Below are 26,933 nucleotides of genomic sequence, written 5' to 3' on the forward strand. Positions count from 1 at the left end.
TCTGCCCTACCTACCTTGAACCTTGCCCCTAACTTTACTTCCTCCCTGCACACACTGGTCAAACCCTGCTCTCAGATCCCTGGCTGGAAGTAGATGTGTCTGTATGAACTCATGCCCACACACAAGGGCACACACTCACATTATCTTACACACGGACACACACATACACACACACACACACACACACACACACACACACACACTGCAGCAAGCATTTGACCAGAAGCTGTGGCTGCTTTTGAAAACAGGGTGGAGCAGTACTCCCCTTTAGAGTCTCCCACACTCCCAACACCATGACCCCTGATATGGTTTGGCTGTGTCCCCACCCAAATGTCATCTTGAATTGTAGCTCTCAAAATTCCCATGTGTTGTGGGAGGGACCTGGTGGGAGATCATTGAATCATGGGGGCGGTTTCCCCCGTACTGTTCTTGTGGTGGTGAATAACTCTCATGAGATCTGATGGTTTTATAAATGGGAGTTCCTTTGCACAAGCCCTTTTTGCCTGCCTTCTGCCTTTTGCCTTCCGCCATGATTGTGAGGCCTCTCCAGCCACATGGAACTATGAGTCCCTTAAACCTCTTTTTCTTTATAAATTTCACAGTCTCAGGTATGTCCTTATCATCAGTGTGCAAACAGACTAATACAACCCCCTTGCTAAGCTGTCTGGTGACAGACTGCTGACCCCCTGGACCAAACCGAGCCCTGGGGCTTTGAGGGAAGGAGTTCTCAGGCTTTTCCTCTCTGTGCCCAGACCAGAAGCTCCAAGGCTAGGACCTAGGTCTCCTCTTCCTCTATCCCCTGGAGCAGGAGTTCTCTCACACACTTCATGCTCCATGCCTCAGTTTCCCCTCTGTGGCAGTTGTAAAGGGACATCACTTTAGAAAGAGATTGCCACTCAACTGTGAGGAAGGCAATGAGCTGGAGCCTCTAGCCACATTGCCTTCAGGCTCTGGCGAATAGGTCTATGACTGGGCCTGTCAATACTCTTCCCAGACAGCCCCAGACATTGACCAAGCACAGTAGGGTTACTAAGGCTCCTATTCCAGCATTTGCCCTGGAACTTGCTATCAAATTGGTGGAGACTTTTTCAGATCTGCATCACAGTTGGAGTTTCTCTCTGCCCAATCCTACTTTCTCCTCTTTTGTCTCTCACAGGTCCCCCTGCCATCCAATAAACATTCACACTCCTAACTCCACCTTAGCATTTGCTCACTAGAGGACCTGAACTGACACACCTGTAGTTAGGACCACCCTTCCCCCAACAGAGCTCTAAGCCTCAGCCTCCAGGACCAGGGATGGCCATTTCAGAACTTGTCCCTGGGCTTCATTTCCAAATCTATTAAGTCAGGATGATTCTTTCTCCATCACCTGCTCTCCTGTGAACTTGGTTTTCTTCCTAGATGCAGTTGTAGCACCACCAGAAGATCCCCCACAACCCTACACCCAAGCAGTGCTAGGCTTCCCTGCAGAGGACAGTCCATGTCTAAGTCACAGTCACATCCCCAACCCCCAGATGAGTGTAGGTGGTGAGACGTGAAGGGTGAATGAATGATATTCACTGCATGCTGTTACGGAAGGGATGAAGGGAATATTTATTCTTTAAATGTCTGCCCAGGCCTCTCCTGCCCTCTACCAAATTACAGCTTGGAGTTAAGGTGCATCTTCTCACAGGAAGAACTGGTCCCAAAAGAAGGTCACCCTGGGGAGGTGGTGATCACTCCATATTCCCGGAGCTGCCAGCCCCACTCTATGGATAAAGACCAAAAGTGTAGGTCCCTTCAACTTAGAAGCCCAGAGAAAGCAAATGTTGCTGGCATCCACACAGCAATGTGGGTGGCTCTGTCAGGGGAATCCTAGAGCAGTGACTCCCCCAGCCAGGTGGTTTCCTCACCATCTCCTGGACTGGCTTCCACCATACAGGTCAAGGCCACTCTGTGGCTCCCCAGGCCCCTTCCCACTCCACCATGGAGCCCCCGAGTTGGGAGTCTTGAAGTCAGTGAGTGCACGATTCTGAGAAGAGGCGAGGGCGGCACACACCGCATGGAAGAGACAGGCAGGAAGCCAGGCAGGCTCAGAATGAGTAACTGCAGATTCTCTTTGTGCCATGCCTGTTGTCACGGGGGATGGCAAGTGACTCCACTTCTCTCTCTTTCCCGCCACCTCCCGTGTCCTTGGCATCCATGTGATTCTGACATCCAGAAGGGATATGAGATGGGGCTGAAGACTAGGGACAGGTTTTAGGGATCCCAGAGGGAAGACTTCAGAACAGACCACCCCAGGGAGGAATCCAAGCAAGAAGGACATGGAGGAACAGAGAGTAGGAGGCGATGATGGCTCTCCTCCTCAAACCTGGACTGGGAAGGCAAGGTAGACTCCAGAGGGGCTTAGGCTTTGGACAGGGTGGGGAGATTGGGACCACAGGCTTCCTACTCCCTCAGGTTGTCCGTCGGCCCCACCTCTGCTTCTGACATCCCTCTTCCTCCAAGAAGCCTTCCCAGATCAACGGGGTGCACAAAAGGATGGTTCCCTCAGCAGATTCTACAGGACTCCCCAAGAGTGGGCCCATGTTGATCCCCCTCCCCCCAGTGCCTCAGAACACAGGACAGGACATTTGGGAGCAATTAGTTGAAACATGGTCACATTTAATGTTGGTTGAATTTTTTAGGCTTTTGTTTGGTTTTGCTATTTTCTTTCTGCTCTTTTCATTTCTGAATGTTTTGTGCCCTTTGATAGGTAAGGAAGGGTGGATACCCCAGAAGAACAATTCCGAAAGAACAAAGAAGTGATGTTTATCCCAAAGAATCTGCAAGGAAACAATTATTTCTGATTCACCTGCTCCCTTCAGGGGAGCAAGGCCTGCAAAGGCATCAGATGCCTTACTGGCCACTCACTGCCTCCAGCCTGGCCGTCCAGCCCTCCAACAGAGGAGGGGTAGTGTGGGCCCCGCTCCAGAGCCAGGGGAAGGCAGCCCATCCCCACTGGTAGCCAGTCCCTCTCCCTCCCTCCTCATCCTGCACACCAGCCATCCACTGGGGGTCACATGGCAAAGTGAGGTCTGCCTCTCCAATCCTCACACCCATCATACACCCTCAAGTGTCCAAAACCTTGTCCTCTAGGAGAGCAGGAGAACTTCAACAACCCAGGGGGATGACACATTAATGGTAGGATTTCAGCGTCCTGCAGCTGGCTAGGTGCTGTGTGTGTATGTGTGTGTTGAGGAGTGGGGGCTGAGGATTCACAACACCCCAAACCTACAGATGTGCTCTTCACATCTAGGGCTCCTAGGACACCATGCCAGCAGAAGTAACTTCGCAGGAGAAAGACACAATTCCACTGTCCTGCCAGGGAACTGAGACCTGAGACGGGGTACACAGGGTCATAAGGAGAGACAAAGACCCCTGATTTCTGAGCTAACAGCAGCCGTCAGGGCTGTGGATAGCTGAGGAGAGGGCTGAGGATCATTCAAACCCTCCCACCACTGGGAGAATGAGTACAAACTCAAGAAAGGCTAGGACAGAGGCATCTCTACAGCTCCCAAATCTAAGGAAGGACCTGTGTCCAGGCTCACTGATTATATCGGGAAAGTGGTAGAAATTGCAGGGAGCACAGTAGCTCCCCAAGATCCCCTCATGGCAAGGGGATGCCGCCCATCCACCTCTGTGCCCCCAGGGCACAGCACAGGGCCTGGCACACAGAAAGTGATTAATAAGTGTGCATGGAAGAAAGGAGGAAAGTAGGCATGAAGGGAAGGAGGAGGGGGGAAGGGAAAAAGAGCAAGTGCAGGGGCTGGAATGCTGGAAGGGAGGAAGAAAGGGGAGGAAGAAGAGAGAGTAGAAAAAAGTGTAAGCACGCCCTGAAGAAAGGGCCAGGGTACTCATCCCTTCCCGGCTTTCCCCCGACTCCCCTCAAGTCCAACCCATAGCAGCATCCCGACGTTCCCTCGCTGTAGGGAGGGAGGCCCTGGTGGGTCCTCAGGGAGCTCCTGCGCGCCTGCTGTTCAGCCAAAGCCTAGCGCGGGACCTCCTTCAGGTAGCAGCACATTCTGCTCAGGGCGCTGGGACCGGCTGCCCCCTCCGCCTCTCCACCGAACTCCGCCCGGCCTTTTATCACACTGCTCCGCCAGCCACCCTATCCTGCCGCCGCGACCACACCTCCAGCCTCGATTGTGCAGGCTCGAGCCCGTAGAAAGAGGGCCAGCAGCCACCTGCGCTTGGTCCACAAGAAGACGCGCTCCCAGGGCGCAGAGCTGGTGACCCCGCTTCTCGTTCCAGGGAAGAATAAACGCGAGGAGGGGCTGGCCCGGTGTCACCCGGAGGCCGAGCCGCCGTCCGTTGGAAGCTCAGCACCACAGGCAGGTGGCCAGGGTCCTGACCCCTCTCTGCACCCCAGTATCCCCAGCTGTAAAATAGAGAATTCAGGAGGAGGAGGAGGTCTGTGGTTCGTTTTAGGTCAGCTGCGGAGTCGGCCCGCGGGCTAGGAGCAGACCTAGCTCCCCACGCGAGGGCGCTGCAGCCCAGCCTCCCTGGCGAGGTGCCCTGGTCGAGACCTGCGAGGGTGCGGACAACCCGTCCTCCCTGGAGCAGAGAGGCTTGAAGGGCCAGGGCACCCAGCAGGTACTGAACGCGCTCCGTCAGGTCACCCGAGAGTAAGGAACACCAGGGAATCCAGAGTGGGACCTCATTCGAGCCCTTGCTTCCTCTGGCCCGGCTTCTTCGGCGCGAAGGATGAATCCGGGCTGTTGAAAATGGATCAAACAACCCGATCTCTCTCAGCCCCGGGTCACGTGCTGGGCCTCAGCTCGCAGCCTGGGAAGATAAGTGGCACTTCATATCTCGTAATCGGGTTTGCGCGCAGGAGCCCTCCGAAGCGCACAGGTGGGAAATGGGGAGGCTGGCTGGGAGGCCTCCTGGAGGAGGTGGCTCCGAGGGTAGACGTGAGGAGCGCCCTGGGGTGGGACTGAGGGGGCGTACGGAGGTGGGAGCATGGAAGGATGGGACGTGTTCGGGTCTCGAGATTCCCAGGTGATGAGCCTTAAGGAGCGAAGGCCTATGAATGTCTCACGACGGAAGACCGAGGTGTGGGACTGGCAAAGGGAGAGCAGAGCTTCCTCACTCGCAGGGGGGCCCCAGCCCCGCCCCATACCTGCGCGGCGGCCCCGCCTCCACCCATTCATTGGCTAGACCCGCCGCCCGTCAGACGAGCCCCCGGGGCCCGCCCTCAGCCCTGAGCTGCGCCTCTTAGCTCTGGGGCCACCGCGCCAGCGCCACTCTGCCAGGCTCCCGGCCATCGCCCGCCTGGTGCGCCGCCCGCCAGCTCTTTGCCCGCGCGGGGCCGCCCGCCGCGGGCTCAGGGCAGACCATGCGCCCGCCAAGTCCGCTGCCCGCCCGCTGGCTATGCGTGCTGGCTGGCGCCCTCGCCTGCGCCCTTGGGCCGGCGGTGAGTGTTCGCCCGGCCTCCCTGAGTCCCGGCAGCCTGGGAGTTGCGGGAGGTGGGGGAAGTGGGGGACGGCGGGAGCCGGGCCATCCGTGCGCGTGTCTGTGTAAGAGGAATAGGGGACATCAAGCACCTCGTCTCGCTTCCTCCCACCGCTCCAGACCGAACCTAGACGCGAGGGCTGGGATATTGATCGTGCCCAGTCCCTCCCAGAGCAGCCCGGAGCAGGCACAGCATCAGTGGAGGGGCAGTGGGGAAGAGTGGGCCCCAGACCTGCCTTTCTTGTGGTGGTTGCCGGTGAGCAGTGGGGTGGGGCGGTCAGTGGGAGCAGGGTCAGGTACTGCCGATTAAGATGGAAGGTTTGGTACACCGTAGGTGAGAGGCAGGATGTGAGGGCCGTCCTTGTGTGCTGTGACCGTCTGGAGGTGTCAGCAGCAGAACCAGTGCTGGGGGCCCCAGGATTTGAGAAGGGGTTCTTGGGATCAGGTGAGTGACAGGCACATCCCTCCCTGTGCCCTCCCACTGAGCAGAGCAAAAAGGTACCAGAGCCCAAGGTGGAAGCTGGTGAGCAGTGAGGGGCTAAGGGTGGTGGTTAACAGGAGGGGCCAGGCCTGTGCACGGAGAGAGCTGAGCAGGAAGCCAATGCCAACAAGCAGTGGCCTCCCTCTTCCTCCCACTTCTGCTTCCTCTCAACGTGGGTATGTGTATGCTCTTGATACATGTATACTCGTGTGCCCCATGTGTGGGTGTGATGTGTGTATCTGTGGATGGCTTACCTGGGCCATGAGGCAGATTGAGGCAGGAGATGCATGGATCATCTCACTCTAGAACAGGGAAGACCTCAGCACTCATTGAGTCTACTGAAGCCCATTTTACAGATGGTGCAAAGTGAGGTCCAGAGACATGAAAGCCACATCTGTCTGCCACCAGTTAGACCTAGACAGAGGTTGATTTTCTCCCTACCCCAGACCTTGAATAATCTAGAGTTGCTGTTTAGGTAGGGCCTTAAAGGCCCACTCCAATTTGGCTGGCCGAGGGTGAGGAATCTTGATTATCTAGTTCATTCTCTCCTGTGATCATTTCCCTCACCATCACCTCCACAGGGCAGGAATCTCTGTGTTTCCATCTAGCGGATGTCTTGAGCACCCTGGGCACGGGAAGCTCATTGCCTGTCCTAGGAGCAGACCTCTGACAATTGGCAGGAGCCTCACCTCCACCCATGACAGCCATGAGACCAACCTCTTGAGCACTCAAAGTCTCACCAAACTCTGTCCCGGAGCCCACAGCTCTGGCACAACTTGCATGAAGCCTCCGGGCCTCTCCAACAACCCTCTGGCCCTCCCAACCCCGGGTTCAAGACACTCAAACTCTTCTTGGATGAGCCAGGGATCTTGGAACCACTGCTGACACCCCATTCCTCCATCCCGAGAGGCTTCTGAGCTCAGGGGCAGAGTGGATTCAGAAAGGCCTCCTTTCACATCAGGCCACTTCTGCTTCACACTTCAGAGACAGCCCAAATCTGTCTCCTCCCTCTAATGCCTACCCTCCCCCTGTCTTTCCACATCTTATTCGTTTAGTGCCCAACTCTATCTCCTCCTCCAGACAGCCTTCCCTGATTGCTCCAACCAACTCGACCCTTCCCCCTCTAACTCCACCCTTCAACCCTACCCACCTCCCAGGCTGGGCTATTCTGGCCATCCTATGAGGTCAGGGGCTGGGGTCTCTATATTCCCATATTCCTTACAGTCCAGTGCAGGAGCTGGGTCCACAGAGAGAGGAGAAGGGACTCAACCAGGACTGGGTGAGGGCAGGCTGGAGTGAGGGGTCCCTGTTTCCCTCCCTGCTTCTCCTTCCTCCCCGCCAGCTACCAATCACTCCCTCATGGAATGGACACCAGGCAATGCTGCTCTAGCTGGACTTGGTGTGACAGCAGGGGTTAGGGGGGGTGCCAGGAGTTATCAGAGTCATAAAATGGCAGCTGCAAAGTTCAGGTTGAAGGCCCAAGGCCTTATCACTCCTGTTTATGGTGCCCTGACTTCAGCCTGGAAAGGGGAAATCTCTGAACAGGGAGGCAAAAAAAAAAAAAAAAAAAAAAGGAAAGAAAACCTCCAGTGTCTCAGAGGAGGAAGTCTGCCCCAAGGTCACCTGTCAAGCCTTCCACTGCCCCTGCCCCCCAGACAGCAGACACAGGGACTCCTCATCCAGAAGCAGAGCTGCTCAGGGCAATGCCCAGCACGAGGCTGGAGGAGAGAGTCACAGGCCTCCTCCTGAGAAAATTCTCTATCTGGTATGGGAGACTAGACCCAGTGACTTAGGAGGAAGGGCCCAGATGGATGTGGGGTACAGTCTCCTAGAACCGGGGGAGGGGTTGCTGAGAGGAACAGTCAGTGGAGGCTCCCTTGGAAGAAGCAGGACGGTTCTCTGAAGAGTTTGACCAGATGAGCCAATCTTTCACCCTAAACCATAAAACAGCCTCTGTTGACAGGACCAATGGGCCTGGCCCCAGAAGGAGGAGTCCCAGGAGCTGGGAGAGGCTTGGCTTCTCCCCCACTCTGAGGTTGATTAGTGGCCACCAGCTCCTGAAGGCCTCACCCTGCCACCGGCATCCTGCTGCCCCTGCCACCTGACTCTACCCTCTCCAGAGGCTGACCACAGCTGCCCAGGCCCTCTTGGCCCCCAACAGGCCACCCTATGAGCTCTGGAAAACATGGCTGCACCTGGGTCAGGCTCCCCCTCAAGTGAGGTTACCACCTCAGTGAGGCCTGGCCAGGGCTCCCAGGGTACCATGCTGGAAAAGCAAGCCCCTTTGGAAGTTTCCACCCTCCCGTCCTGGTGCACTAATACTAGGCCTTCTCTGAGGTTTGTAGGGCATCCTTGGGGAGCCCAGGCTGGGGACAGGAGAGCTGGTCCTCACTCCACTCCATGGCAATGGCTTGACCTTGGGAACGTCTTTAACCTCTGTGGAAGGGCCTCGGGTTCCTCACCACAAAAGGGAAGGTGAGAGGACTCGGCCCATTGTGCAGGAGAAGCGAGAGGAGAGGGTTGGGCTGGAGCCCAACCTCTGTGAAACAAACTCTGTGTTTGGAGACAAACTCTGAGTTTGGAGACAAACTCTGTGAAATGGAGTTTGTCTTTTAGGCAGGACTTCTGTGAGCTTTCAAGGAGGTAATGGCTGTGAAGGTGGCTACATGAACTGTGTGACCGTCATCCCTTCTCCTCCGTCCCCAGCTTGGGAGCCCTGTGGAACCTTACACAGCTATTTCTGGCCCTCATCTGCCCAGGGGTTCCCAGGGCAGGCAGGAGTCGTGGACTTAGGGGAGGTGTCTTCATGAGGTGGCCAAAACATTTTGGGGGTAAGGCTCTAGGCCTAGGTAGGCAATGGGTCCTCTCAGAGCAGATGGGCCTTCACACCGTGGGCAGCCTCATGGAAATCCAACATGGGTCATGAGACAAGGGTAGGGGCGCTAACCTCTACCTGCCACAATCCGCCATTGCTGGACCCTTCACTGTGGCCATGGAGCAGGGAATGGGGCCTGGGGACTATGCAAAGCCTAGTCCCTTTCTTAACCCCTTCTGTTCAACCCCTAGATTCTGCCTTACCCTATTTGACTTCCCAATACAAAATGATTTTTATTGTACCTATTGAAAATGTCAGTATGTACAAACTCTCTCACATAACTTAGAAGTATTTCTTTCTTTTTTTTTCCCCCTTTTTGAAATGGAGTCTTGCTCTGTCACCCAGGCTGGAGTGTGGTGGTGTGATCTTGGCTCACTGTAACCTCCAGCTTCCAGGTTTAAGTGATTCTTCTGCCTCAACCTCCCTAGGAGATGAGATTGCAGGCTCCCACCACCATGCCTGGATAATTTTTGTATTTTTAGTAGAGACAGGGTTTCGCCATGTTGGCCAGGCTGCTCTCGAACTCCTGGCTTCAGGTGATCTACCTGCCTCAGCCTCCCAAAGTTCTAGGAATTACAGGCCTGAGCCACCGCACCCGGCCCCTTAGAATTATTTCTGAAGAAGAAAAAGCAGTTTAATCTCTCCACCACATGTATAGTGTTTCAAATTTTTAATTTTTTGGTGAAAATTTATAAACAAGTGGAGAGAATATTATAATGAACGCACAAATACCCAATTCCGAGGTTTGACAAGTGTTAACATCTAACAATTAATATATGCTTCATTTGCTTTTGGGCTGAAGTATTTTAAAGTAAATTATAAACTTCCTGACCTTTTACCCCAAATCATTTCAGAATGCATCTCTAAAACCAAAGGACACTCTTCTCTATAACTATGATGCTGTCATTACACCTAACAAAATTGACAGGAATTGCTTAATATCTTTCAAATATCCCCAGTTGGAATGTAATGAAGCGCCACAGGATGAGTGGTGATATTATCCACGGCTTGGTCTTCTCGCAGGAGTTTCATGTCTGTGTCTGACAGGACTGTCCAGCGAACTGGAAGGGAGAAAGCCAGGTGTCTTGCAGTGAGAGTCAGGCTGGGCTCCACTGGGCAGGACCTAGTCTTTTCATGCAGCCCATCTCATGCTGCCCATTATCTCTCAGGAACTGCCTCCTACTACCTAACTTCAGAACAAGTTCTTCCTGCACAGCAGGTCACCAGAGGAGGGGGAAGCGGTCACCAACCAACCTCCATGTACTAAGGACTCATAGCCTTGTGGCTGCCTGTGCTGGAGTCCAGCCCTCTGCAGGTGGCTCCAACACCAATGCCACCCACAGGCACTGTGTTTATAAGCTGAGTTCTGCAAACTCAGTTTCCTAGATGTGGCCAGGATCACAAACAAGCAGCAGAGGATTTAAACTAAATGCTTAGCCTGTGTTCTTCTGCAAATAAAGGCTTCATGCCCCCGAAAGAAACCTTCCAAGAAGAACCCTTAGATGGGAACAAGCTGAATGTCTGCGCTCGGGTTCTGCTAATTATGAGAGCCCTTGTCTTGATATCACTCTGAGATGTGGAAAGTTCTTCTTCTCCCAAGCACAATCCTGTATCCCTCTGTCTCCCCCTCTTCCTCCCCAACCCTATCAACCCTCACACAACAGTTCTCATTCTCCTCTTCTACCAGAGTTCAGCCTTCCCTAAGAGGAAGTGAGGCGGCAAAAAAAAAAAGAATTTGCAGCAGGGAGGCTTTGGGCTGTTGGCAAAGGGATGTAAAGAAACAAGGAAGAGAAGAGAAATTAGTACAGGGCGAAGCTAACTGGCAGACTTGAGACCTCTGGTGGGTACGGCTGGCACTTGTCAGTAGGTAGGAACTTCAGCCTGCCTGGGGTTATGCAAGGCACTACAGCTGTGGCTAGGCTTGGGTGTGGACGGTAGGGGCAGCCTGGCATGAGGACGACTAGAGCTCTGACAGTCACTGCTAATGCTGCTGGTGCCTGGCTGTTGTCTTTTACATGTGACCCTCAACCCCAATTCTAGAAGTAGGTGGTATTGTTGTTGTCCCCATTTTATAGATGAGGTTGAGTAAATTGCCCAAGTCATCCAGCCAGGAAGCGGCAGACAGTCTCATTCTGGAACCTGTGGTCTGAACTAGGCTCTGCCACCTCATGAAGAGGGGACTACTACTTCCAGGGTGGGCTATGGCGTGTCCATACTGTGCTGGGACTTTAGATATTTTTAAAATTAGTAAAATGCACAAATCTGAATTGACAGCTCAGTGAATTGTGACATATGTATACACCTGTGTCACCACTGCCCAGGTCAAACTATTACATACTCCCATCACCCTAGCAGGTTGCTCCACAGTGAGGGGAAGTCTTATTTTGACTTCCTTTAGCGCTTTCTGCAAAGCTGGGAGCATGTTTCCCCTTTCTTTTGTGACTCCTGGATCCCGTGATCCAACTTACCTTCCTATGTTCTTTACCTGCTCCTTTCCTGCCCTTCCCTCCTCCCACTTTTTCTCTCCTCTCTCCCTTCTTGCCTCCCAACCACAAGGTGTGCACGTCCTCGCCCACTCACATGCAAAAGCTAGCAAGGATAGGAAGCTGGGCTGCTGTCCTGTGTGCCTGTGATCACACTGCTTTCTCTCTGGCTCCTCCATTCCCCCGTGTCTCTTTTTTACCCCATGATTTCAGCAGGGGGGCTGGAGGAGTAGAGCAAATAAGTCACGAGATATGAGATGGTTTCTGTAAAGGGCTGGGGTCATGGGGGAGAGGGTAAATGGAACCACTCCTGAGCCCCCTGTCCTCTAATTCCCATTCCCCTGCCTCTATTAATAGTCGCAGGCAGGAAAAAAGTAAAATAGCCCTCTTGACAAACCTCAGAAACACAAATCATCCATGGAGGCTCCGCATGCTTGGTAATTTGCAGACAGTTTTTTCTCCTGCCTCACCTTATCCAGCCTGCTGCATTTTGTGCTCCTCTCAGAGACCAGCTGCTCCTCAGAGGGACTCATGCTTCCTGCTGCGCTACTTGGCTCCTCCTGCCCTAGTTCCCTGGCCCCAGATGACGAGGCTGGGGCTTCTGGTTCGAGGCAGTAGCTGTGGTCTCAGGCTTCCCTTGAGGAGATTGAACATGGCCTACGAACCTGAGCATGGCCCACCCTGTCTTTCAGAGCCCCTTGCATCTAACAGCTACAACTCCCAGCATCTTCACCCATACCCCTACCACCACACCTAGCTTTTGCTCCAGATCTCAGAGAACCCCACATGGAGAGGCAAAAGCAGGGCTTTCTTTCTAGCCCCTTACCAATTCCTGTACCAGACTGAGCTCCAAAAAGTAAGCTTAAAGACAGCCTGACCCTGCAGTTGAGCTGAGGCTGGAGAGTTTTGGGCCAGGCTGGGCTCTCAGCACCTTCTTTAGGACAGGAGTTCCTAAGCCCAGAAGGGACCCAGGCAAGACTGAAGAAGTCCACAGCATCTCCTCCATCCTGATCTTCTTCTGTCCTCTGCCATGGTGTTAGCTGGATGTGGGAGGTGAATGACAGGGAGTTGGCCGGAGAATCCTGAGTCTAGTTGGAGACAGGAACTAACCAAGTCTTGTTCATTCCACCTACCCCCTCCTCTCTATGCCTCCTCTTCTCTGTATCCACTGTCCTGCCCAGGCTTCAGTAGTTCCTGCCTACACTGGTGCAATAGCTTTCAGCCCCACCACCTGCAACCTGAGGGATCTTTGTAAAATGTGCATCCCCCATCCTCAGTCTCCTGGTTCAAGTCTCTGTTGGCCCCCATGGCCTAGGAGTGAAAGTTCACATTGAAAACTGGCATTCCAGGCCCTTCCCAATCCTACCCCAGTCTACATCTCTCAACTTGTCTCCCGATGCCCCTGGAACTCCTTGCTGCAGCTACACCAGGCTTCTCACAACCTTGCATGTATTAGGCATTTTCATGCCTCCATGCTTGCGCACATGCTGCTCTACTTTCTGGGGTGCTCTTACTCCACTTCTAATTGTCTAACTCGCATATCCTCCATGACCTACCTCTACAGAATGAGTACAGCATACCCATTCTGTAGGAAGCCCAGACTCTAGCTATATCCCACCCTGGAACACTTCCCCAAGATCAGTAGGCTTGGCTATATTCAGCCAGGGAATTTTTCAACTTTCTCTGTGTGCATGAAGTCCAGAGGGATAATGAGGATGTTTAGAATAGGGAAATAAATAAGTGGGAGAGGAAGTCCAAAGTCTGCCTGAATTCCTCAGTGATAAGGACTAGAGGGAGCTGCCCTGGCCCGGTCCCTCAAAGGGCAATGGTTGACCAGAGGACCCAAGGCGAGGCTGTGGAGGACTGATGCAGTCCAGACCAGCGGTCAGACTTAGGTCCCATCTGGGAATGCGCATTTGCGGGGTCACCTCAGGTCCCTCTTTGGGTCTCCATTTCCTCTACCCCTTCCCAGATAGGGCTCAACACTAAACTAAATTGTGACAAAGAGAGAGCTCATCTTCCAGACCACACCTACTTTTTCATAAACACCACAGGCTTCAGTACCCAATCCTCCTTTCTCTCCAAACTGCCTCTAAGGAAAGGCTCTGTGTCTGTGCAGCTGAGGGAAGTTGCACCCAACACTCTTCTACCCTCAGAGAGCTGCAAGCCAAAGCTGCCAGAAATCCTAGGCACCCATGGTGATTGGGAAACGGATGGAGAAGTTGACCCAACACTCTTCTACCCTCAGAGAGCTGCAAGCCAAAGCTGCCAGAAATCCTAGGCACCCATGGTGATTGGGAAACAAATATTTCTTGGCAAACTACATGGCCACAGTCCTGGCTTCAGATGGCCCAGAAAGTGAGGGCGTCCATTGTCCTGTCCTCAGAGGGCAAGGCTGGACACTTTTGTTTACAGCGACCAACAGAAAACTCAACTGAGCCAAGCTATAAAGGCAAGGCATCAGCTCATGTTGCTAGCAGTAGGGCTGGTTTCAGGTATGGCTGCATTCACAGACCCAGACAATATTAAGAGAACCTGATTTTTCTCCGTCTCTCTATTCTGCCTTCAGCTGTGTAGTTTTCATCCCTGTGTTCCACTTGTCAAGAAGAAGACAGCAGAAGCTTGAGCCCTTGCTTCCTTTAAGGTTTCCAGTACAGTGGGAAAAAGAAATTCACTTGCTTAATCACTTAATCCAAAGTCCCAGGAGTGAGCCTCCTGGCTCTGAGTAGCCTGACTCAGGCTATGTGTCAGGCACTGTGGCCAGGAATGCTCTGATTGACTTAAGCCTTGGTCACATGTCAATCCCCTGGAAGAGAGTTCATCAGCACTCCATGAACTGGAGGTAGGGAAGGAGGTTGTTTCCTAGATACAGAGGAGAACATGGCACCAGAAGAGAGTAAAGGATGGTGGAAGGCAGAAACAATAAATATCCACTAATATCCATCCTGTTTTCAGGTTACAGTGTCATGAGAGGTGAGAATGGACAGGAGAATCAGGAGAGGCTGGAAAGGGGCCAGAAAGTAGAATGAACCCTATTGCTGGTGGGAAACGGGGTTGGGATGGTACCTTGGTGAGAAACGTGCTCCAAGACAGGCAAGACAGACCAATGATGGGATACAAGGCAGGGTGGCCAGTACCCAGGTTCCTCTTCCAGAAGCCACCTCTGAGATCTACCTGGCCACTCTTCCCCCATACTTGAGGATGAACCAGCCACAAATCCCTTGAGACAGAGTATCTTGAGCATTTCAGCCTGAGTAACCCTTATGGAAAAGAGAGGAAGCACATGACCCCAAAGAGGAACCACAGACACAGTTTCCTTGAAGCCTCCTATCTTTTAACAGTTATACGAGTAACTGTATCATGCTCCATCACACAACTGTGTTACTTTCAATATGTTTTAAATGACTTATCAGCTAATGTCTTTACCCAGTTGGCTGGTAAAGGTGCAAGATGGAGCTCATGTTCACTGTGCAGCTTTCAGGGCAACACAGGTGAGGTCTGGATTCTGGGGAAATCTAAAGGAGTCTTGGAGAGGGAGGCCTTCCCTGGACCTGGATGAGGTCAACCATGGTGCTAGCTGCTTCTGGGAGTGTTGGCCTTCAGGTGACCTGTGAGACAGAAGCTCGACCAGAGAGCCCTCAATAGGAATGAGAGAGCTGTTTGGGGTGGAAGGGACTTGGCTGTGCAGCCTCTTAGGCACTGAGTTGTTCAGCTTCAGCTTGGACCCCTCTCCCACCACAGCAATGGATTGCTGGCTGCCAGCTGGGATGCACATCCCAGTAAATGGAGCTGATTTACTTAAAACAGTGGTCAAAGTACTAAGCACTTTGGTCCCTGCAGGCCAAGAGGGACCTCCTTAAAGGAAGGTCCCCCACCTATGTTCTTCCCACAGACCCACTTCAAGAAATCTCTAAGTCAGCAGGGGAGGTGGTTGAGGCCCATGTAGCCTACAGAGAAACTGAGGCCCAGGGAGGTAAGGATCCTGTCCCAGGGTGGGAGGGACAAGTTGGAGGAGACACTGAGAATGTCTGACTCTGGAGTGGTCTTGCTGGACTCTCTCCTATGGCCCTGGTGGAAACCAACATTCTCCCCAGGCAGAGATAAGGAAACTGGTGTGGGGTTGCCGGGACCAGCAGCCACTTTTCTAAAGCCAAAGACGCAGAAGCTGCTGCCAGCCCAACGCTTCCTCCATGGAGGCCTTCACCCACCCTAACCCATCTAAAAGCTCCCGAGACCTACTTTTTTCTGGCTGTTCCCAGACAGCCATCACCCCCACTCACATGTCTTCCACAAGGTCAGTGTCCCCAGTCACCATGGTCTGACCCACCCCTGATCCCTGGCCAGGGTACAGGGAGGAGCAGGGGAGAAGCTTGGGCTTTTCCATCCCTTCTCTTCATTTTCCAGAGACAGGGGAGGCCTGGTGGTATCCTAGAGGTGCTCTCTTACTTCCTTAAACCTCCCTACCCTCAGTAGATCTGGTATAGCTTGAATTATTTAGAAACTAAAAAGGAGACAGGTGAGGTCTGGGCAAGGAAGGCCAGAGTCCCCTTCCTAGCCTGGTGACCCAGGGGACTGAGCACAGAATCCTGGAATGACAGCAGCTGGAAAATACAGCTAGACTCCTAGATTCTTCCTGGGGCTGGCGCTGGAAACCAGAGGCCAGGATCCAACTCCACATAACAGAGTAGTAGCATGAGCTGGCCCCACTCATCAGGGAAACCGAGACAGGGACAGACTCTCAAGCCAAGCTGGAGAGTGGCAGAGTCCAGAGGGCCAGCTCAGGCCTCTAAGGGGAGGCCCTCTTGCCGCCATCTGGAGTTGTGCCACCCACAAAGAGACAAAGCAGTTATAGCTGCAGCACTATTGCAGGAGCCATCAAGAAGCTGTGGCAGGGTCCTCAGGGCCGACCCAGGTTTGGGGGCAATGGACAACAGGTTGGAGTGAGGTTCAGGTTTCAGTCTGGGGTTGGTATTGGGTTCCATATGGAACTTGGATCTCTTCCAGGGAGAGGGCAGGTGCATCCAGAGACTGGGCCTGGTGCTCCCGAGTCTATGAACGAGGCTGATGGGCCCTCCCTGTCTTTGTCCCCAGGGTGGCCAGGCAGCCAGGCTGCAGGAGGAGTGTGACTATGTGCAGATGATCGAGGTGCAGCACAAGCAGTGCCTGGAGGAGGCCCAGCTGGAGAATGAGACAACAGGTGAGGCCCCCATGGGCAAAGGGGGGGCTGCACGCCCCCAGGGAGCCCACGATTCCTCATGTCTCGAGCTGAGATCCAAGTCACGTTCGTTCCACATTTGTTGGATGATGATGAGGAGCGGCTGGGGAGCCAGATGGAAGAAGAAAGGGGCTCACAGGCTTCCACATTCCCACCCCAGGTCTGGGGAGCTCCCAGCCGGAGCTGAGGAGGACATACTAAATCGGGGTTCTGAAAGGTACATGGAGCCAACTCTGCCTCTGGGGGTCCCTATCCCTCTTCTCCAGGAAAAATGAAGATCTCCACGGTGGCCAGCCCACCCAGGACACAAGGCCCAGCATGCTGCGTGGTGGGGGACCTGTGACCAATGAGGGTAGGCAGGTTCCAGAACACTCAGGAGCTGACATGGGGAGAACTAGCCCCATAATACCGTACTCCAAGATTATAACATTGTACTGTTAGCATCTCAAAGGAAGAAGAGGGACATTCAGTCACAATATGTGACCCCCACAGGGACCGCATGGAAGCTCAAAGCCATCTTGGTGGTCCAGAGCAAGAAGGGGCACAAGTTTTGTCTGGACAGATGTGGAATACTCACCACAGCCAATACTCAGCCTGGAAACTTAGGCTCACTCCTCCCTCTCAACCCCAGGCTCTGCCTCTGCCACACCCAGAGGACCGATAGTGACACCACACACACACACACACACACACACACATGCCCAGCCCCTAAGCATACACATACAGGCACACACACTGGCTTCTCCATCCCACCCTTAGTGGCCAGATGAACCATCAGCTCATTATTCGGTTGATGAGACCAGTCAAGGTCAGCCCCAGAGGCTAAGCACATGAGGGCCCCAGCCACTCCTCCTCAGGGGGCTGGGAGAGCTCCACCTGGCAGTGTGAAGGGTGGTGCCCAGCTACCTAGACTGGACAGCAGGGCTATCAGGACAGATGACAGCACCCTCTTTTTGGCTCAGCAGCTCCAGGTAAGAACAGGTGGAATTATTTGGTACCACTTGAACCAGACTTGGAGGGGTGAGCAGGTTTGGAGAAACAGAGAGTCTGGAAAGGTGGGAGGCACTGAGGTAGACTTCCCATGGGAAATGGGGCATGGTTGGCAGGTTCAAGTCTTACTGCCAGGGACAGCAGCCTGGCACGTCTGGGCTGGAGGCAGTGAGATGGCTGGGCTCATTCTGGGCCTCCATCCCAGGCTATCTCCCTGAGGCTGAGCTTACACTTATGTAACAGCCTTGCTCAGGAGCCAGGAGCATCTTTACATCTTCCTGGCTCCCTAGTTCCCCTTCCACCTTCTAAAGCTGACAGTTATGTAACCCCTTCCAGGTCCCTCTTCTTGGCCCTGGTGCCCAGGCTGTCTGCCTCCTGCTCTGTAAGTGAGTAAGTGTAGCCTCACAGATGGGCTTCGCCTACTCTGATCTCAAAGCAGGACAACCCCTTGACTCTAGGGCCGAGAGACTGAGGCATGGGTCCAGGGGTGGCTGGGCCTGCCCACTACCTACAGGCCCCACCCTACTCTACCAGTGCAGGGAGCCAAGACCAGGTGCAGACAGGCTTTGGCAGGCCCCAACGGTGGGATCATAGGCAGCCCCGAGAGGCCCAGACTCTAGACTCCGCTGCGCACCTCCCACGCCGAGGGGCAGGCCAGCCTTGTGATTCCGATGAGGTCACTGCTGGCACAGCGTTCCCGTTGGGTGCCAACACCCTGTCACCAGCAGCCAGGCTGGGATGCAGAGAAGGGTGGGCATAGGTTGTGGCCATGAGTCTGTCCGTGGCCTTGTGTAGGGCTCTGTGCGTGTTCATGCACATCTAGGTATGCGCCCCTGGCCCATGTCTGTCTGGAGCTGCGTCTGTGCCTCTGGGGTCTATAGCTCTGTGTCTGACTCTGAGTATCGTTGTGAGTCAGAAGTGTGTGTCTATTTAAGCATGGGCACATGCCATCTCTGGACATGCCTAGGTGTGTCTGCCCAGTGTGCTGTGTCTCTGTGTGTTGGCTTGTATGTCTATCAGTGTGAGTGTCAGTGGTACACCCAGACATGTCTGTCTCTCTGAATGTATGTCTCTGTGAGTTGTGTGTCTCTCTGTGCCCGTTTGCTTGTGTCTGTTGCCTGTGTTCAGGTAAGTGTACGTGTGTGCACGTTTGCATGTGTGCCTGGTGTTCTGTGTACTGGCACGCAAATGTCAGTGTGTGTATCTCTGTGTGCACACAAGTTTACAGAATGACACAGCAGAGGCCCCACCTCACCTTGCCTCACCAACCCTTACCCCAAGCTCTGGGTTGGGCTTTCCTGGTGGGGGCACAGCCCCACCTGTGGGCACACACAGCCAGCCTGGGCCCTGTATTTCTATAGGCCTGGTGACATGTGTGATGGGACCTGTGGGGCCTCATTAGGGCAGGTACACAGGAAATATTCCCATTGCCTAGCCCAGGACAACAGGCGGTTCCAGGTACCAAGTATATTCATGGCTGTCACCCCGTCCCCTGCTTCCCCGACCATGTCCCTCATATTGGCCTCTCGTCCTGCTCCCTTGCCCTGCTGGCTGCCCTCACCCCAGCACTAGTTCACAGCCCAGCCTTGGTTGTGCTAAGATTCCTTGAGGCCAAGTGTGGCCTCCCAAAGGCAGGGCCTGGTTTCCTCTCTTCTGTCCCACCACAGTGAAGCAGAACTCAGGGCCAGAGACCCAGCCCCGGATTCACTCCCCAGCCTGTGCTGGCCGCCAGCACAAATGTCAGTGTGTGTATCTCTGTGTGCACACAAGTCTACAGAATGACACAGCAGAGGCCCCGCCTCACCCTGCCTCACCAACCCTTACCCCAAGCTGGCACCCAGACACAATAGCCGGTCTGCATAACAGGGCGTGCCCAGTGCTGTCAGAGAGGGGTAAACAAAGCCCAGCAGCAGCAAAATTCCCAGAGAAATGACAGCCCTTCCAACCAAGAGGAGTGGGAACATGTGAATATACTGTACCGCTTACCAGCAACATGACCTTGAGCTGCTTGTCTAATCACTCTGTGCCTCTGTTTCCTCATCTGTGAAATGGAAGCGTTAAATAAGTCATTCATCCAAAGAGGTTAGAACAGTGCCTGGCACATGCAAAGGTTATATGAGTGTTTGCTGGTATTCTTAACAGGGTCTTGAACCCCCAGCAGGGTTTGACTGACCTGAAGTGCCCCTACTCAGCTTTCAGAGAGGCTGGCCCAGAATGGAAGAGGGACTGGCAGCCAGCGTGAGGCCACAAGAGCCCTCAAGACAGGGAAAAGTGGTCAGGGTCCATGACTAAGGGAGGCTGCAATCTCTGATCAAGCCCTGGGGATCCAGGGGTCCTCCTCAGGCTTCAGCTATAGGTGTGGCCTGACTGCTGCAGCCCCAGAAAGTGCCCCTTGCCGCTGCCAGCCCACTCCAACACACAGAGTCCCGAGCCTCTTCCCCAAGTAAGGATGTCCCTCCACCTCCTCTTCCCAGACCCCCTTCTTGGGAACTTGTGAACCTTCGGACCTGAGCTGGGCTGGGCTGGGCTTGGCCAAGCTGGCGTTGACTTTGGCTCAGGGGTTGGGTTTTCTGAGCAAATCTATGGGACTGGCAGGATTGCAAAGAGACAATTAAGCTTCCTGCATGGGACGGGTCCAGAGCAGTCCTAGTCCCTCAGGGGCATGCAGCTCCTGAACAGACTAAATGATGGCATTTGCATGTGCCTATTAAAGCAGACCCCTGGAGACCCCACTGTGCATCTTTCACTGGCCAGGCTCTGCAAGGCTGATAGCTGTGGCGGAGAATGCGGCCACAGTAGGGGGTTTTTGCTGAATTTCTTCCCTGACTATTCCCCTCCATCACAATTCACAATCCGATCACATTGGGGGAATCTGTGTTGTTCAAGAACTAGGCGTGGGCCGGGCACAGTGGCTCACACCTGTAATCCCAGCATTTTGGGAGGCTGCGAGGCAGGTGTGAATCACCTGGGGTCAGGAGTACGAGACCAGCCTGGCCAATATGACGGAACTCCGTCTCTACCAAAAATATAAAAATTAGCCGGGTGTCGCGGAGGGCACCTGTAATCCCAGCTACTCAGAAGGCTGAGGCAGGAGAATCACTTGAACCCGGGAGGTGGAGGTTGCAGTGAGCCAAGACCACGCCATTGCACTCCAGCCTGGGCAACAGAGCGAGACTATGATGGGGTGATGAGTATACTGGGGTGCGCGTAGTTCTCTTTTTTTTGGAGACAGAGTCTCAAAACATTTTCTAATGCCTCCTTTATTATCATAATATGAAATTCAGGACACACGCCCATCCACTTTATTAAAAATAAAGTTCTAGCTATACTGTAAGATAAATATTAAAAGGAAAGTAATTTATAATAAAGTACCATGTACATATTCAAGCATAATCACACTAGATGTAGTCTGAAGGTTGTACCTACAAATATAAATCCTAAGAATGCAAGGCCTGCAAATGCAGACTGATGGACACAGGTAGTTGCATCAGTCACTCAAGTATCACAGGCAGTACTGCTATGGGTATCATGATTTTCCAAAACATTGAACAACTCTTAGTGAAGTTCAGAACAAAACAAAATACAATCTTCCCTGCCTTTTCTCAGTGGCTGCATTCCCGGAAAACTCCATGTATGTTAAACTTGCGCAATAAATAGCTTGTGTTGGCCAGGCACAGTGGCTCACACCTGTAATCCCAGCACTTTGGGAGGCCAAGGTGGGAGGATCATTTGAGGTCAGGAGATCGAGACCATCCTGGTTAACAAGGTGAAACCCCGTCTCTACTGAAAACACAAAAATTAGCCGGGCGTGGTAGCACAGACCTATAGTCCCAGCTACTCGGGAGGCTGAGGCAGGAGAATTGCTTGAACCCAGGAGGCAGAGGTTGCCAAGTTTGCACCACTGCACTCTATCCTGGGTGACAGAGCCAGACTCCGTCTCAAAAAATAGGTAAATAAATAATAAAGTAAATGGCTTGTGTTTATATGTAAAATGGTGTAAGAGTCTAGGCTGTGTTCATTACGAAAGGTTTTCACCTATACTTATGGCCAGTGGCTCATCTGGAAGCCATGCAGAATGTGAGACAATTCATCATTGTGCAGGAGTTGCCTGTCTGGCATCCCTGGTGGCTGCCCATCAAATGCCAGTGAGGCCCCCCCCTATTGCTGTAACAATCAAAACCACCACTGGCATTGGAAACATCCCCAGGGGGCACTCTATCCCTCACTAAGGACCAAGGAACTGTAGTCAGGCCTCCTCCCTGCCTCCCTGTCAGGACAGGCCCCATGCAGCCTGGACAGGCCTGTGCCTTCCCTCTCAGACTGGAGGCTCCTTGAGGTGGGAGCCCGGCAGAGGAAGGAAGAGAGTGGATGCCTATGGCCTCAGGCCCCAGGGCTGGAGGCACCCGCACTGTGCTGACCCATGTGTCCTCTGCCTTACCCCGTAGGCTGCAGCAAGATGTGGGACAACCTCACCTGCTGGCCAGCCACCCCTCGGGGCCAGGTTGTTGTCTTGGCCTGTCCCCTCATCTTCAAGCTCTTCTCCCCCATTCAAGGTAAGACCCCTGGGTTGAAAAGGTGATGTGAGTGGTGCCGGCTGGCGTGGGACTCACCTCTCAAGGAAGTGGAAAGCCAAAGGAAAGTGGTCAAAGAGGCTGGAGCAATCAGAGGGACTCCCTGGCAGAGGAGGCAATGGTGCCGGGTCTTTAAAGAACTCACGGGATTTGATTAGCTCTTCACATAAAGATAAGCATATGGGAAAGGCTCACTAAATATTTGCTCAACAATTGATGACTGATTGACTGACAGGTACTTGATTAAATTATGTCTCCCATAGTCCTGTTGTCTTGGGCTGGTCATGATTCAGTCTTTCGATGCCTGGAGCCTATGACCTCTTGGGCTCCATGAAGCCACCACATGACTTTGCTTACACACCTTGTCATGTTCCACTTAAATGAATGTCCACAGAATGTCCACAGAATGAGGCAGAAAAGAAAAGGGGGAGCCCCTTTAGGATGTGGCTTTCTTGCTAGTGAGTCATTAAAGAGGTTTACAATATAGATTCAGTCATTCTTCTGTGCAGTGAACGAAGCCCCCACCCGTGTGCCAGGCACTGAGCTGGACAAACACAGTGGGGAGAGGATAAAGCAGCCCCCAGGGCTGCTCTTCCAGAGCTAGCGTTCTCATTGGAGAGACATTTCGTAAGGAAATAAACAGATGTATCATCAATAATAAAAAGTGCTGGATGAGAGAATAAGGAGAGTGGGGACCAACTTAAGGCAGAGGTTCACAAACAGTCCCTCTCTGAGGAGGTGACACTTCAGCTGCAATCTGGAGACCTGGAGGTGAGAAAGAGCCACCAGGCAAACAATTGAGAGAGAGAATCAACAGCCCGTGGAATAAGCATCCAAGGAAGCTCCGTGAAGGCCAGTGTGGCTGGAGCAGGGAGAGTGCCGGGGTGGGAGGGAGGGGAGGCACAGGCGGGCCAAGGCCAGACCACACAGGGCCTTGAGGACAGAGGCGAAGACTTGAGCTTTTTCCTAAGTCCAGTGAGAAGTGGGGGGTTTTAAGCAGGGAACTGACAAAGTGCAATTTAGGTTTTTAGCTTCTAACTGGTTTCTGTGAGAAGGAAGGATTCTAAGAGTATAAACAGGAAAACCCAATCACAAGGCAGGCAGGAAATGATGATGGATTGAATTCAGGTAGTGAGCTCAGTGCGGGAGAGAAGTGGGAGAGTTTATGGAGGGAATGGGCGTGACTGAGGCAGGGAGGAATCAAGCAGGCCCCACCCTAGGCTTAGGTTTAATGAGCCTTGGGGAAGAGGGAGCAGGACTGGGTGGGGAGCATGGAGGGAGGGGCAGGCCTGGGGTGGGGAGGACTCATGAGGAGCAGAACCTAGATAATTATTCAGAGAGCGAACAGAACTCATGCGTCTCTCACTCCAGGTGGCCTTTTCCTCCCTGGACCCCAGTTTCCCTGTTTGTAAAGTGGGGATGTGTGGTAGATCCCAGGGTCTCTTTGGGATAAGCCGATTTGCCCCCAAGTGCCTGCTGTTGTGACCTCAGTGGTGAAAGACAGACCTTAAAGCCCTCCTGAGGAGTCTGGGAAGGTCACAGCCATGCCGTATTCCAGGCCAATGCCCACCTGGCCTGGCCACCTCCTCCAGGGACACCCAGTGCCTGGGCAGATAACAATGAGCTCCTCTGGCAGGTTTCACAGTGCACGCCATCACTGAGCCTGGAAACCAGCCTTCTCTCTGATCCGGAAGCACCTGCTAATTGCCTTTCTCCCTGAGACTCTGCTAACTGCATTTCTCCCCGTGGCTCTTCCTTCTGTCCCTGCTGGAATGTGTCAAGGCAGCTCCTGCCCTTGAGAACCTGAACTCCAGCCCACCATCTAGCTAACCCTGAGGCTACCGGCATCAATGGGGCCCATACGGTGCCTTTGGACTGACAAGAAAAAGTCAGTCCTTCCTCAAGCAGAGATGACCTCTCACTAGAGCCCACCTAGTGGCAAGCAGTATATGCCTACCAGCCAGGTGCCCTTGTACAGTGAACAACTTACACAGCCACACTCTGTGGGCCTGGTCTCTGAAAATGGTGGAGAGAAATAGGAGACTGCGATTAGGGACTGAAAACAGAAAAAAGACGGTGTTCTCCTGAGCAAGTAGATTAAGGTGTGGGCAACCGACCTGAAATTCCAAAGAGGGAAGTTTGCAAGTAGGGTAGGGATGATGGCAACACCAACTCACACCCTTTTAGATAACAGACCTGGGAAGAAGTTTACCCACAGGAAGGGACCTGGTTCTACAGGGAAAGCTAAAAGAAAGCTTATAGAAGATAAAAATTGTGGAGAGTTAGAAAAAAGTCATCTACGTAGGCTGGATAAAATACCTGAAGGAGGGAGTTTGGACAGGCGAGGAATAGCTCATTAAGGCACCAAAATGTTCACGGTGGCTCACTTCTTTATTTTTATTTTATTATATTGATGTTTTGAGATAGAGTCTTGCTCTGTCACCCAGGCTGCAGTGCAGTGGCGCAATCTTGGCTCACTGCAACCTCTGCCTCGCGGGTTCACGCCATTCTCCTGCCTCAGCCGTCCCAGTAGCTGGGACTACAGGCACCTGCCACCACACCTGGCTAATTTTTTGTATTTTTAGTAGAGATGTGGTTTCACCGTGTTAACCAGGATGGTCTCGATCTCCTGACCTCGTGATCCTCCCGCCTCGGCCTCCCAAAGTGCTGGGATTATAAGCGTGAACCACCATGCCTGGCCTCTACCTTCAAATATTTGAGGAGATTTTTTAAAAAATAAATATGGGAGAGCCATTCTGGCTGAGAAAATTCGATGTACAGTCTATGTTAACCATGTCTGTGGGGTCTATGGGATACCTCCCTTCCCCCACCACCTGCATCATGATGCTATAAATAAGAAAACATTGCTGCCAGCCTAGGAAGCTCATCCTTGCTGGCAGGGATGGGGCACTATGGCAGGGAATCAGGAGAGTTCCACGGTCAGGTCTGGGTGTTAGCATGATCCTTCCAGCTGTCTCAGGCTGTGGAGCTGACAGGAAAGCAGGGGGCTCCTACTTAATCCAGGGGAGATGAGGTGGTTGTGGTGCTGGGGAAGAAGCAGCTGGGAAAGGGCTGGTGACTGATGGGGGAGAGGAGGGAGAGGATCATTCCTCAATTCTTGGCTCCAGGCACTGGGTGGAGGATCCTAGGCACAAGCGGGGGCCATGACTGCTTTTTGAGACATAGTAAATGGGGAGGAGACTGGGAGAAAAGTGGCTCTCGCCACCCCTCTGGTCGTCACAGCTATCCTGAGCTTGTTTAGGTGAGGCCCAGCCCAAGTGACAGGCCTCAAAGCAGACCTGGCAAGTGTCCCTCCCATGGTGGAGCCCAGCCTGGCCCAGGCATGCCCTGACCCCCCCACTGTCGCATGCCCTGACCCCTCCAGTGGGATGTCCCTCCCAGCACAGGGTTAAAGTCCCTTGCTACCTCCCACCTGCCCTTCATGTCCCCCTCTCCAGATATAGGGCCTGCTGGTTTCCAGGCCCAGACTGGAGGGAGACTCTTGGCTGCTGCTTGGGATCCCATGGTGACTGCCATTTTGATCTCCTTGAGAGCAGCTTGCTATGAGGCCTTGACCACAGTCCCAGCGCTCTTCAAAGAGGCCACCTAGCCCCAAAGATGACCCACTGTCCCCTCCCTTCCTCTCCTCCACCATCCAGAAAACAGAGCGTCCCTTTGTCCACTGCTGGGAGCCCAGAAAGATCTGGAGTCAGGTGGACCTTGGTCTGCATCTCAGACCTGCTGCTCCCTTGCTGTGTGACCATGGGCAAATCACTTAACCTCTCTTAACCCTGGGATCCCCATATTTTGGTGGGATAATAAAAACTACCAATTCCTAGCCTTAACACATTAATGTTTTGGAGTCAGGCGGACCTTGGTCTGCATCTCAGACCTGCTGCTCCCTTGCTGTGTGACCATGGGCAAATCACTTAACCTCTCTTAACCCTGGGATCCCCATATTTTGGTGGGATAATAAAAACTACCAATTCCTAGCCTTAACACATTAATGTTTACCCTAACACCTCCGCCACTATACACACACATACACACACACACAAATACAGCGGCATGGGAAGCTGCTGTGTACATGCCAGAGTCACCCAGGTTTGCTGGCATAATTTGTGATACCAGATGCTTGCTATGTCATTGAGCCTGGCCTCCTCAAGCCCTGGTCCCTCTGGTGAGTAGGGAGCCCAAAGCTCCAGTGTCCCAGCTTCAAGGCTGGGTGATTTTGGCCTTAGTCCTCATTTTTTTTTCCTGAGTTGGAGTCTCACTCTGTCTGTCACCCAGGCTGGAGTGCAGTGGTGTGATCTCGGCTCACTGCAACCTCCATCTCCTGGGTTCAAGCGATTCTCCTGCCTCAGCCTCCTGAGTAGTTGGGACTACAGGCATGCGCCACCACAAGCAGCCCTTAACCCTCTTTTCTACCTGCCCAAGTCTCCTAGGGGGAAGTCCTCAAAAGAATCAGATTGTGGGTGGGAGCCAGGGCCTCAGGGCCTGCAGTTAGCTCCCTGGAACTGGAGCTGAGGAAGGGCTTGCCCTTTGATGAGGGGCTGGGCTGAAGGCTCTGGGCCAGGCCCACCTCTGACTGAAATGATGGGAAGCTGACAGGGGCGCAGAGGGACAGCTGAAAGTTTTTCTCCTTTCCTAGGAGTCTCTTGCAGCAGTGAGGTTGGGAGCCCAGGGCAGAAAAGGGGATGCCAAGGCAGGAAACTGGCCCAGTCCAATGCCTCCTCTTCAGCCAAATCCTTCCTGCCCTCCCTGGGCCACGCAATGGAAATAGACCCAGCCCACAGCTGCTCTTTCCTGGCTGTCCCATCCCTACCCCCAGCTGTCCCTCAGT

At 53.3% G+C, this 26,933-nt stretch overlaps 1 protein-coding gene across 4 annotated transcripts in view; it reads left to right on the forward strand.

The window, feature by feature from the left end:
• Positions 1-5,235: 5,235 nt before the first annotated feature.
• Positions 5,236-26,933, forward strand: part of VIPR1 (vasoactive intestinal peptide receptor 1) — a 34,607-nt gene continuing 12,909 nt past the window's right edge. The window contains exons 1-3 of one of the 4 annotated variants that reach the window (XM_011950946.1): positions 5,236-5,437; positions 16,406-16,511; positions 21,965-22,072. In XM_011950946.1, the coding sequence (XP_011806336.1) occupies positions 5,360-5,437; positions 16,406-16,511; positions 21,965-22,072 (292 nt within the window). In that variant the 5' untranslated portion in view covers positions 5,236-5,359. The remainder of the gene's footprint in view (positions 5,438-16,405; positions 16,512-21,964; positions 22,073-26,933) is intronic. The other 3 variants (XM_011950947.1, XM_011950949.1, XM_011950948.1) reach the window with 3 other exon arrangements.

Source organism: Colobus angolensis, unplaced genomic scaffold (assembly GCF_000951035.1).
Source record: "Colobus angolensis palliatus isolate OR3802 unplaced genomic scaffold, Cang.pa_1.0 Scaffold311, whole genome shotgun sequence".
Lineage (NCBI taxonomy): Eukaryota > Metazoa > Chordata > Mammalia > Primates > Cercopithecidae > Colobus > Colobus angolensis.